At 41.3% G+C, this 13994-nt stretch overlaps 1 protein-coding gene across 6 annotated transcripts in view; it reads left to right on the plus strand.

Moving 5' to 3' along the window:
- The window catches only part of LOC137376336 (unconventional myosin-VI-like), a 344835-nt gene that overhangs the window by 273978 nt on the left and 56863 nt on the right, over positions 1-13994 (plus strand). For all 6 annotated transcript variants that reach the window (XM_068044672.1, XM_068044673.1, XM_068044676.1 and 3 more), the window contains exons 18-20: positions 1180-1350; positions 5342-5380; positions 6450-6543. In XM_068044672.1, coding sequence (XP_067900773.1) covers positions 1180-1350; positions 5342-5380; positions 6450-6543 — 304 coding nt within the window. The remainder of the gene's footprint in view (positions 1-1179; positions 1351-5341; positions 5381-6449; positions 6544-13994) is intronic.

Consider the following 13994-nt stretch of genomic DNA (forward strand, 5'->3'; position numbering starts at 1 on the left):
GGAAGCCTGTAGTTAGAGCTTCTGAAATGTTCTCACCTACTTCCTTTAAACTCTGGGATAGAAGCTATCTGGTCCTAGGGGTTTGGCACTCTTTAATGCCATTACTTTATTTCTGTGATTTTGCTTACATTAGCTTAGAACCATAGAGTTATTTTGGTCTTTTTCCCTGATTTAATATTTACCTTGGGATGTTCCTCTACTGTTAATGCTGATGCAAAGTAATTATTCAACATGTCTGCCATTTCCTTATTTTCATTTGCAATGTCACTGTTAATCAGTTTTTAATGGTCCCACAGTGCTCCTCATCACTTTATTCTAATTTAATTATAAAGGAAATTGTGTTGATTTTGATATCCTTTCCAGTTCCTTTTCTTACTCCCTTTTTGTAGCTCTATTTTGTCACCTTCTGTTCTTTATATATCTCCCAGTCACCAGGATCTGTGCTTTTTTTGCACTCATGTATACTTTTTGTTTTTGTTTGAAGTTCTCCTTTACCTTTTTAGCCATACTGGCTTTTTTTGTGGCATTAGATAAACTGGTTCTGTATCACAAATTCATTTTTGAATTCCTGTCGCTGATCTTCTGTCATTTTACCAATTAATAGATTTGCCCAGTTCACTCTGGACAGTCTCTCTTTCATCTCATTGAAGTCAGCCTTACCTAAATTTAGAATCTTAGCTCATTCATATTTCTCCCGTTCAACACAATGTCGAACTCAATCATATTATGCCCGCTGTTAGATAATTCTTCATGCTCCATTAGGCTGTTAACTAATTCTGGCTCATTACTCATTAAATCTGATATAGCCTGTCCCCATGTTAGTTCTAGGATATAATTGTGACAGAAAACAATGCTGAACATGCTCAAACATTTCACTGCCTTTCTGACGTAAGCTAGTCTGCTTATCCCAATCTTTATGAAAGCTAAATTCTCCCATTAAAACCACTCTGACTTTGCCGCATATTTAACTAAATATTGCATTTTTAGGTTCTGCCACTTCATAGCTGCCATCAGGGAACCTATACATGACTCCCACTACAGTCTTGGATATTTTTCTATTTCTAAATTCTGCCCATAAAGTCTCCACTGTCCGTTCACCTCTCGTTATACGCTTTCTAATCATTGAAGTCGTTTCATCCTAAATATAGGAAGTGCTCAGTGTGACTTTCTCCCTGACAGGCTAAGTTTGTAGAAAAGAATAATGATGCCTTACACATGTCCTTGGAATCACTTGTGTCGGAATCAAAGGACCTGTTTGTCCGGAAACTTTTTGAAGGAACCAACAACACTAAAGACACGAAACAGAAGGCAGGAAAACTGAGCTTCATTAGCGTTGGGAATAAATTCAAGGTAGATTCATTTGGAAAACTCCTATGTTGTAAAATTGTATAATTCCATTAGTAAATCAGAAATCTACAGTCTTCTCACATGACATTTAAGAAGCATCGAAACACTTTTTTGTCCCATAGTTATGGAAAGAGGTCCATTAAGTTGAAATACAATTCTTTTTGAAATGTATCAAGATTGTATGACTGAGTTTCCTTTCAGCCTATAACATGCTGCAGTAACTTTTACTCTTTATGGATTTATTTTAACTTCTCATTGCTGTTGTGATACATTGTTTAGTCCCATTTGAAAATTCCCTAAATGAGAGCTTCACCACATAACTCGAGGAACTGGTAATGTGTACTTAATAATGATGAAGTCTTAACGTTCTTATGCATTATTGTGAAGAGAATGTGTTAAAGGATAACTATTAAATGTGCTTTCAAACCATTCTAAGTCGCTCATGACATTAGTCTCCCTCTCTCCTGCAGTAAATTATCCAGTTACTCATGTATATTTGTACCTAATCAATTAATTGGATTTATTTTTGTTTTCACCTTTAGCACCAGAGTTTAATCAATCAGGTGCTCGATGTACTTAATGAGCACTTATCAAAAACAAATTTCAACCTTATTTTTCTTTATTCATTCATGGGATGTAGGCATCGCTGGCATGCATTTATCACTCATCTCTAATGGCCCTTAACTGATGGGTCTCGGGCAACAGTGGTAATCCTAGAGTGGAGTCTTGGAACAACTTCCCTTCTCGGATCAAGGCAAATTCTGCACGCTTGTCAAAAAGAGTATTTCATTCAGCCTATGTTTAATTGCACAGTGCAGTAGCCACTCTTCAATATGTCTTGTTATTGGTTAAAATCTCAGGGTATTCTATTGCTATTCTTTATTAAGACCTTTTCTAAATGCACTATCTGGTGCTGTGTGAACTAATATGAAATACGTTTTTATTTGAGCTCTGGTTAGTTATTTTGCATTTGCATTTTACATTTGATGTCAGATGAGTTTTTTTCCCTTGTAGTTAGCATTTAAAACCATGCAATGTGCCCTAAATTGTGCTTTGCCAGTTCTTATCTGTCTATGATATTTCTAGTTCAATGCAACTTTCTGCTCTTAAAACTGCTTTCTTGTCAGTACTTCTACTCTATTTGCTTTTTCAATTGAGGTTTATAAAATACCTTTCAAAAACACACTTTCTGTGCTTCCATTATCTGAACTTCAGTGGTGAACACATCAGAACTGTGGGTTTTTGTTACCTGTAGCTAAAGATTTATTTGATCATTGCAAACCAACTGTGTGTAAATCTGTTCAAGATGTGCATTGGATTGTACATCACTGAATATAACAGCAGCAAATGTCAAACCAGAAAAAAGCCTATAATAAAATAAAAAAAAGAAATGCTGGAACCACTCAACAGGTCTGGCAGCATCTGTGGAAAGAGAAGCAGAGTTAACGTTTCGGATCAGTGACCCTTCTTCAGAAAAAAGCCTAATTGTTTTGAATAACTAAAATTTCAATTAACAACCACATCAATGTAAAAATTATTTTCTGCAACTTTCAATTATATTCTTGAGGATAAAAGAGAAGAGAAAATGCATGAATTGATATAAACAGCTGTCAGGTGACTTTTATAATCCTCAAGTAGTTCTTCCTATTGCCCATTGCCACAATTTCTGGTGCAGTCTCCTAATCTCCTCTCTTCTACTTCTAGTAAAGCTGACTTTCTGGCCTTGTTTTTTCCATCTGTTTCCTGCTCCTTTTGCTCAGTGGCTTGATCTGAGATGTTCCAGTTCAGGATGAGTAGGGAAAACTATAGGGAGGTTGGGAAAGGAAAAGTAGACAACAGCCAGAGATGGGCAGGTAAATCTTTACTCGAGCAACCACACACCAGTAATGCACCTGTTAGAATGCTGTCTTCATTCCTATTGGCTGGTCGCTGAAAATGGTATTTTAACCCTTTTCAGCGCAAGACTGATCCTAGAACAAAGCTTCAGCAGTCTACTTAGGCAGTTATTTGTAATAACAATTGGTCTTTCAGTTACCATACATCTAACTGTAGCTTTTACAAACCTTGTGTGCCCATTCTAACAATGTGAATGGCTCCAGCATCCTTTTTGGATACTTTTTTTTTAAATTTAAATTTTTAGGGCGGCACAGTGGCGCAGTGGTTAGCACCGCAGCCTCACAGCTCCAGCGACTCGGGTTCGATTCTGGGTACTGCCTGTGCGGAGTTTGCAAGTTCTCCCTGTGACCGCATGGGTTTTCACCGGGTGCTCCAGTTTCCTCCCACAGCCAAAGACTTGCAGGTTGATGGGTAAATTGGCCATTCTAAATTACCCCTAGTATAGGTAGGTGGTAGGGGAATTGAGGGAAGGTGGGGATGTGAGAGGGTAATGGGATTAATGTAGGATTAGTATAAATGGGTGGTTGATGGTCGGCACAGACTCGGTGGGCCAAAGGGCCTGTTTCAGTGCTGTATCTCTAAATAAAAATAAAATATATGACCCATTTGTCAATCACTGCTAAATTTGTGCAAATCCTGTCATCAATCCTGATGACGCTTTCCTGAAATATCCTAATGTTTGCAAAATTGCTGGCTAATCACGCTATTGCTTGTTGCACAATCTGTAATGGAATCCTCCTATTGAATGCAAATCTGGTTCTGTGTGCCTTTTGTCTACACTAACCTGTTGTATACAGCAGGGATTCCATTGTAGTGAATTGACATTCTTTTAATAATTCTATTTCATTATCATTAACCTAACCTTGTCCCCCAGTCTTCCCCGAAATGGGAACTTCCAATTTGTATTGAAGAAGGGGTGGCTGAGCATTCTCACAAATGAAAGCACACCATTGATACTGTGCAATATATTTGATTTATTAACCTTCGCAGGCAACCACTTTGTAGATTGAAGTATTCATTTTCCAGGTATGCATTATTACATTTAAATTCACTGCAGTGAAGCACCATCACCTTGAACAGAAGCACGAGTTCAAATAAATCTTGTATTAAAATCAAATAACCAATAATACTGAACAGAGACTGGTTCAGATAGCTCCATAAACTTTTAAATGTTCTGTTCATATTTTCAATCCTAACCCCGTCCTATCATGCGAATGACCAATATAAGGGGAAGGTTCCTCAAGTCCCGGCACTTGTTCAGCACCTCACTCAAATGGCCATTTTTCATGTGTTATTCTGGATAGTGTTGGTCAGTGAGCTGTTGGGATCATCATACCTGAGATTAATGCTGTCTTCACTCATTCTCCACATGTGCGCCTTTCCAGCAGGAGTCACTGAGCGGAGAAACCTAAATGATGTTCTACCTCTCCCCACAAGGCCAGGGAAATTGAGGTGATTGCAGTGCTCCCATTGCTCAGCATGGAAATAAGATTGAGTGTGGGAGCTTCTTGCTCTGCATGGCTCATTACAACACAAGGCCAATAGTCCATCAGAGGGATCATCTCCTGTTCGATTTGGCCCTTGCCATTTCCTGTTTTTTTTTTCAGGGGTGGTGGTGGGGGAAGTAGCTAGAGCCATTGTTTTGGCCAACTTGTCAACACCAACCTACTTTGTGGGCTGGATGTGGTAAGGGTTAAGGTTGGGCCGTGCCATGCATGGTTTCTGTTGGAAGTCATTTCATTCATCAGTGCTGCTTCATGAGATGGAGGATGTTGGCTGCATGCTCCACTTGTGCCTCCACCATGTCAACACACATCCTATTTTTAAAAATTGTATTGCAATATGCTTTTTTTTTTTGCTGCTCTTAAATTTTGTGGATATTAGATTTTTCTCACTGATCAGCTCATTGTATAATGTGAAAACAAAATTTATTGCATGCATTCAATGTTTTTCTAGTCTGTTTTACACTACAGTGTGCTAAATTCAGTTAAATAAAAAATTTATCGTTTGAAGCATAGGTTTCACTGATGCACTTACAGATGTTCAGCCACAGATTGTAGATCATTAAGTTTCTTGTTTGCCTTCTTTATCCCCACAGACTCAATTGAATCTATTGCTTGAAAAATTGCGCAGCACTGTGAGTACTGATTGCTGTTTTAAACTGTTACATAAAATTAGGATTATATTCCATAATTTGTGAGCAGGGCACTTTGCAGGTTGGAGGGAGAGAGCAGTACTTTGTGAATTTCTAGAGATGAAGAAAGAAAAACTGAACTTGCATTTATATAACCTTTCATGATCCCAGAATATCCCAAAGCACTTCACAGCCAATGAAGTGCTTTTGAAGTGTAGTCACTGTTGTAATGTAGGAAACACAACAACCAATTTGCACAAGGTCTCCTAAAAAGCTATGTGATAACCAGTCAGTCTGTTTAGTGGCATTGGTTGAACTGTAAATATTGGAGAAATCCCCTGCTCTTCTTTGAATAGTGCCATGGGATCTTTTACATCCATCTGAAAGGGAAAATGGGGCCTTAATTTAATAAATCATCCAACAGACGGCATCTCCCTTGGTGCAGTTCCTCAGTACTGCACTGGATTATGTGTTCAAGTCTGTGGATGGAACCTAAACCCACAACCTTCTGACTCAGAGATTGAGAACACTGAACCACAGCTTACACCTGTGGGAAATCACCTAGACTAAGAAAATTAGTATGTCAGAAAATGCACGTAAAGTACATTTAATTTTTTTTACTTTGGGGCCACCAGGTACCCCTCTCTGGGCAAGCCTATGACCAGATAACCACCTCTCAGGCTCTGCTGTTCTGTAAGTGACCAGGAGAAGGTTCATGAGAGCAGTACAGGATGTCTCCCATGTCGCGTTTCCGTGTTAGAAAGCGCCTGTCTTTTGGTTTACCAATTCCCTGAAGTGGTCCAGTTGAGATTAAAAACGAATTGTGCGCACCAAACACTTGGTGGCATGGTGTGCTAAAGGAGAAATGTACAATGACAGCAGTTCAATGGGAGTGATGCTGCTTCTTAGCATGGGAACTGTACTTTAGTTCTGTTTCCAGGTTAACAAATAGATTTATCCCTGAACTGTTAATAGAAGTTATAAAGTTTTTGGGGAGAGCTACTTTCACTAGTGAAACTTGATGCGAATTAGCACAAATGATGTGGATTGCTCACTACATGTTTTTCATTAGGGATCCAGCTTTATTCGATGCATCAAACCTAATCTCAAAATGACAAGTCATCAGTTTGAAGGGGCGCAAATTCTGTCACAGCTTCAGTGTTCAGGTGAGGTATTGTTTTTCAGTTGATATTTACTCGGCATGACTTCAGCCTGTTTGTTTTGTGATATCAATATCTTTCACTCAGTGCTAAGGTGTGGCAGTGGTGTATTGGTAATATCACTGGACTAGTAATCCAGAGACCTTGGTTAATGCTGTGGGAACATGGGCTCGAATCCCACCGCGACGGATGGTGAAATTTAAATTCAATTAGTAAATCTGGAATTGAAAGCTAGTCTAATGGTGACAATCGTTGTAAAAACCGAATCGACCCTGCAAACTCTTCGTTACTAACTCCTCCTCGGTGTAAACTGACCAGAGTGCCCGTCCGGGGGCCCAAAGGAACAAGTCTGCGGGCAACTGGAACGAGAAGGAGTCCGTGTCCTGTTCTGTCCCTGTTTGTATGAAACAGAGACACTGTCTGTATTATTTTTAACCTTAGCATCCGGTTGGACCACAGGCTTAGTATGGGGCAGACCCAGCAAGGCATGGTTCAAGAGGATAATGCATTCAACATTATCCCACCTCTGCTGGTCATCAGGATAAGCAGACAATGCCCCTTCACAGGCTACTCTAAGCGCAGAATTCTGATACTGGTTAGCCAGACAACCGTGAACAATTTCCCAGTTGCCATGTGTAAGGTCCTTACCAAATCGATAGACGGTTACCAGACCATTCGACTTTATTATTTTTTTATTTTAGCGATACAGCACTGAAACAGGCCCTTTGGCCCACCAAGTCTGTGCCGACCAGGAACCACCCATTTATACTAACCCTACAGTAATCCCATATTCCCTACCACCTACTTACACTAGGGGCAATTTACAATGGCCAATTTACCTATCACCTGCAAGTCTTTGGCGGTGGGAGGAAACCTGAGCACCCGGCGGAAACCCACGCAAACACGGAGAACTTGCAAACTCCGCACAGGCAGTACCCAGAACTGAAGCCGGGTCACTGGAGCTGTGAGGCTAACCACTGCGCCATTGTGCCGCCCATTTAGATTTTAGAATCTAAAAGTTTAACCTTGCTAATGTTACAGCAAAATTATCTTAGAATATCCAGAATATCCATCAAAATTTAAAGTAAACTTGTACCTTAAATCCCCGAATAAGGCATGGGATGAGAAGTGTTGTTTGAGGATTCAACACCCCTAAGTGTTTGCTTCAAAACCTTTTATTTATGCTATTTCTAAGGTGTCATATGACTTTTCCATTAGATGTGACCTTCCTGTGTTCTTTTTAAAATCCATATCTTTAATTTAATGTTTTACTGGAATTTGAAGTTGAGCTTTTATCTGGTCAAAATGTTTATAATTGTGTTTACTTGACCTCTCTTGTTCCTGTGAGTACATTCCATTTATTGTTAATTACCCATTCCATGGCACTCCTAAGCAACCTCCAGAGCCGACTTGTCTGAACAGACCAATTAAGTTTTTTTGCTATCGCTTACTGACAGGATATTTCAATGTATGTTTATCTTCTAAGCCCCTGACAGTAGAGACACAAATGGATTTCCCAACTTGTTCATAACAGGGACCTTGACGTTTTCTAATTTCTTAAAGGGGAATGTCAGTGAGCTTTGAAAACTAACCATTTATTCCATCTTTAACTGTAAAGGCATAATACACTAACTATTTCCAAATTCTACTTAATCAAGCCTATTATACCTATCACCCCCCCCACCCCTTGACCTGGATAAAGGCGAATGACAAAAATAGATTGTTTATATTTTAGGCATTATTTAAACATTCAATAAAATGTCATAATCTATTATGTGATACAGGGCTATAATACAAAAGAGTACATTGACAACAATCATAGTCTGCATTTTTATATGGATCATCTAAATTTTCCAGAAGTAAATCTTGTATTTCCAGTATAAAGTTCAGAATAAAACTGCAAAGCGTCCACGATCTGAGGTCGCAAGATGTTCAAGATGACCGTAACTCGACATGTCGAACATCAAGGAACAGTCAATGAAATTACATAGAGAATTGAAAAGGATCCATAGCTGCCGCTTGATCTTGAACCAATAAAGTCCTGTTGAGATCAACTAAAATGTGCTTTAGTCTATTGTCAGTCACATTCCAGCCAACATCCTCATACCAGGAATAAAATGAAAAGAGCTTAACATCAGGGAATTCTGAGGACACCTGGATAGAAGTGTTATTCAGACCCTGAGTATCTGTATAAACGATGTACTTTCCATCAGAAGCTAACTTGGCGATACAAAGAAAAGCCATTCTGCCATGTTCTGCTTAGTACCATCACACTCTTCCAATATTACGATGAATAAGAGCATCACTTGCATTACTCTCCTCCAAATGACATTCAGGACAAATGCAGTAAAATATTTTATTTCTGCTTCTCTGCAAGAAATCGCATAGGGTAAGGTGTTCAAGCAGTAAGACATCTCTGGCATGTCACATGCACTGCTTGCATCCAGAAAATCTTTAACAAAAGAATCTAGCAGTACCATAATCTTTGCTTTACGCAAGAGCAAGTCTCATCACTGAGAGTCTGCAGTACGTCATTCCATTCCCATAGTGTTTCCTTCCTCTGTCGTCGTGACTTGACTATCGCTTGTTGCACCGAGTGCGGTTCCCTGTGAAACCAACCTTTGAGGTGCTGAGAGCTGCGTGAGTGAGGAACGTTTATTGGCGTAGTTGGTTTCAGTTTGATTAGCGTGTTTCTGATGCCATCCTCCAGGCTGGATCCTGAAAGACAGTGTACGACTGCACCTTGTACTGTCCTCCATGTCTGTACCCTTCAGCACACCTCTTCAGGTCGTTTACAGAGACAATTTTAAAAGAGTGCTTGCCATTCAGCTGGTTAGCAAATATTTTGACAGTTCTTTCATTAATAACAGAATGTATTTGAACAGGTTTCTTCCACTTAGGTCTCAAACCAGGTTTCTGTTCAAGCTTTCTCTCTTGAACCCACTCGCCGGTTACAGGTTGCCAAGCTTTGTTAGTTACCTGCTTCTGTCTATTCTTCTCTCTGATCAATTTCATGAAGTTCCTCTGTTATTTTATGTTTCAAATCTAATTGTTGCTGTCGACTCAAGGAGTCAGAAAGCATGGAGGCAATAAAAGAACCGCGAGTAAGTGGTGTATGCATTTCAACGCCATACATTAAGTAATACAATGTTCTAGGGAACATTTGTGCACATGGGCACATTATTTAGTGATAACTGTACTTCTGGAATGATGGCGGCCCACTTATTCCCTCTGATTCTTAATAGTTTGGTCAATAGCTTTTTTACTTCCTGGTTTTTACATTCCACCTGTCCCGCTGACTGCGGATGACGTGGTGTGCTGTACTCTAACCCAGTCCCCCTTTGCACGCAATAGTCTTTGAAAACCTTGGAAACAAGGGTTCTGCCTTGATCAGAGTGTAGGATTTTGGGTGCACGAGCTACAGTAGTAATGTCAGTAATAGCATTGGCAAGTACGTTTTCCAAAACAGTTTTTGTGTAGACCAGCCAGCAGAAAGAAGTTCAAGCATCAACAAAAATGAGAGCATGTTTATACCCCATTGATGGGGGTAGTGGTCCAATTAAATCAACAAAAAATTTCTCCACTGATTTATTCGGCTTCACAGGAGCCAACGGTGGCAATTTAATAAGTGATGATTTGTTGATCAAATTATGTGGCTCACAATTTACCACATATGTTTTACAAACCTTAAGCATGCCTGGCCACCAATATAAAGGAGCCAATTTACAGAATGTTGTTCAGGCACCACTATGTGCCTGACCTATATCTTTGTGAGCTTCTTTTACAAGCTGTTCTCATTCATGATTCAGGGGTACCTTCTGGACACCCTTGGGCAACTTAACCAGTACAATACCAGTCCGAATAGCAGTACTTTGATAGATATTCTTTTGGATTCTCTTTTGTCGGGTGTAATAGCTGAATCAGTTCCTCATCCTGATTAGCTGCCCGTTCTGCCGTAGTGATTACATTAACTATGGCAGGCCCCTCTTGAGGGGGTGTCATGCAGACTGAATGTTTTGCCTGTCCATCGGTAAGACTGTTGCCCTTTCAATGTACTGAACCAGTGATATGCCCGGGTACATGAATTACCTGACAATTATGTTTCTCCTTTTGCAAATGGAGAATATCTTTCCATAACGACTTGTGTTTTATGGGTTTACCTTTATGATTGGTAAAACCTGTTTGCTCCCAGAACACAAGGTATTGATTGTAAGCCTGTTTACAATAGTCACTATCTGTACAAATTAATGCAGGCTTAATAGGGTCTGCCTTTTCTAAAGTATACTGTAATACTGCAGCTTCAGCATACTGTGCTGTCTGTTGGCCAAAGGGTATGCACAGTAATTCTTCTGGATAGAAAGAATAAGAATCTAGAAAGGTACCTATTAGTATCCCTATCCCAGCTGAGGATTGTTGGGATATCCCTTTTTTAATCACCATTGATGACCCATCACAGTAAATAACCTGATGATCTGTAAGTGGTTTCAGAGGTACTTGTTAACTCTCTCCACCCGACAACAGCCAACCCGAGCCCTTTAATTTTTTTAAATGCCCGACCTGACCCGAACCCGACACATGTATTCGAGTTTGGTCGGGTAGCCAGGCTTTAGACCAGTGATCGAGTACGGGTGCCAGTTGTTGATGTACCCGTGTTCAATTAACATCATAAAATTTAAAAAAAAACACTGATTTCAAACAGGTGATGGCGCCGCGACCCTGAGCACTCATAGGAAAAATAGTATCCACTTCAGGAAATCATGCAATGTAACAAACAAGCTTCTGAACTGTATGTTATTAACAGTTCCGATGTCATTAACAAAAAAATATCTGCGCGGAGAACTCGGGTTGGGAAGATTGATCTCCCTATTTACAGATCATTTTAAATCCTTGGGCCAAGTATAGATTAAAGCAAGAGCTCAGTTGATGTTTCTGTACTCACTGCAGTTACTAGTATCTTCCCCGGGCTGGTCAGTTTCTCCAGGACTTGATATATTTCAGAGTGTAAGGGGTTGGGTTAATTTCACTCGGGTGCTTTACATCGGAACTTGTAGCTGTTTCTTTCCCCAGTGGCGCAGTGGTTAGCACCGCAGCCTCACAGCTCCAGCGACCTGGGTTCAATTCCGGGTACTGCCTGTGTGGAGTTTGCAAGTTCTCCCTGTGTCTGCGTGGGTTTCGTCCGGGTGCTCCGGTTTCCTCCCACATGCCAAAGACTTGCAGGTTGATAGGTAAATTGGCGATTAGCAATTGCCTCTAGTATAGGTAGGTGGTAGGGAAATACAGGGACAGTTGGGGATGTGGTAGGAATATGGAATTAGTGTGGGATTAGTATAAATGTGCGGTTGATGGTCGGCACAGACTCGGTGGGCCGAAGGGCCTGTTTCAGTGCTGTATCGCTAAACTAAACTAAACTCTTCTCACCCCTGATTTCTGTTTGTCCTGATCTCTGCCTACGTCCAACCCGACCTGAACCCGATTCATGGGTTCGAGTCGGGTAGCCACGCTCTACTCCTCGGTATCATCATCTTCCATAACAGGGAGGTGTTCTAGGTCCATGTCTGAGGATAGAAACATGAAAATGAGCGTGGGATCATTCAAAAAGGAGGCCCATTTGTTGTATTGGATTTGAGTGGCTCTTTTCTCATCAGAGGCCGTTCACTAAACTGATCTCAAATCCGGTATTTCAGTATAACTTGTAATGGGGTGTATCCCTTGAAGGGGTTGTGCTTTAATGAGGCACTGAACTATCATCGTCATTACCCTTTCCTTTTTATTGTACCGTCTTTCAACGTTGGAAAAATTATAAGAATGAAACTGAACTGGCACAATTCGAATTTCATTGTAAAAAGATCTGCATCTGCTACTTTAGGAGATGTTGTAACATGAAGATTAAGTGGGACCTGCATCTCGGCCTCCTCCTGAGGTCCCCAGCATCACAGATGCCAGTCTTCAGCCACAGCGATTCACTCCATGTGATATCAAGAAACCGCACTGGATGCTGCAAAGGCTATGGGCCCTGACAAAATTCCGGCAATAATACTGAAGACTTGTGCTCCAGAGCTTGCCACACCCCTAGCCAAGCTGTTCCAGTACAGCTTCAAAACTAGCATCTACCCGGCAATGTGGAAAACTGCCCAGGTATGTCCTGTGCACAAAAGCAACCCGGCCAATTAATGCCCCATCAGTCTGCTCCCAATCATCAGCAAAGTGATGGAAGGGTTCGTCGACAGTGCAATCAAGTGGCATTTGCTCAGCGATAACCTGTTCACTGACGCTGAGTTTGGGTTCTGCCAGGGCCACTCAGTTCCTGACCTCTTTGCAGCCTTGGTCCAAACATGGGCAAAAGAGCTGAACTCCAGAGGTGAGGTGAGAGTGACTGCCCTTGATGTCAAGGCAGCATTTGACGGACTATGGCAACAAGGAGCCCTAGCAAAATTGGAGTCAGTGGTAATCGGGGAGAACACTGCACTGGTTGGAGTCATACCTAGCACAAAGAAAGATGGTTGTGGTTGTTGGAGGTCATTCATCTCAGTCCCAGGATATCACTGCAAGTGTTCCTCAGGGTAGTATCTTCGGCCCAAATATCTTCAACTGCTTCGTCAGTGATCTACCCTCCATCATAAGGTCAGAAGTGGGGATGTTCACTGATGACTGCACAGTGTTTATTCGTGACTCCTCAGATACTGAAGCAGCCCGTGTCCAAATGCAGCAAGGCCTGGACAACATCCAGGCTTGGGCTGATAAGTGGCAAGTAACATTCGCACCACACAAATGCCAGGCAATGACCATCTCAAACAAGAGAGAATCTAATCATCTCCCCTTTGCATTCAATGGCATTATCTTGGCTGAACCCCCCCACTCTGAACATCCTGGGGGTTAGCATTGACCAGAAACTTAACTGGACCAGCTACATAAATGGCTACAAGAGCAGGTCAGAGGCTGGGAATTCTGCAGCGAGTAACTCACCTCCTGACTCCCCAATTCCTTTCCTCCATCTACAAAGTACAAGTCAGGAGTTTGATGGAATACTCTCCACTTGTCTGGATGGGTGCAGCTCCAACAATAATTAAGCTTGACACCATAAAGGACAAAGCAGCCTGCTTGATTGGTACTGCATCCACCACTTTCAACATTCACTCCCTTCACCACTGACACACAGTGGCAGCAGTGTGTACCATCTACAACATGCACTGCAGCAACTGACCAAGGCTCCTTCGACAGCAACTTCCAAACTTGCGACCGTTACCATCTAGAAGGACCAGGGCAGCAGATGCAAGGGAACACCACCACCTGCAAGTTCCCCTCCAAGCCACACACCATCCTGACTTGGAACTATATCGCCGTTCCTTCAGTGTCGCTGGGTCAAAATCCTGGAACTCCTTTCCTAACGGCACCGTGGGTGTACTGACCTCACATGGACTGCAGCGGTTTAAGAAGTCAGCTCACCACCACCTTCTCAA

This window comes from Heterodontus francisci, chromosome 13, assembly GCF_036365525.1.
Source record: "Heterodontus francisci isolate sHetFra1 chromosome 13, sHetFra1.hap1, whole genome shotgun sequence".
Lineage (NCBI taxonomy): Eukaryota > Metazoa > Chordata > Chondrichthyes > Heterodontiformes > Heterodontidae > Heterodontus > Heterodontus francisci.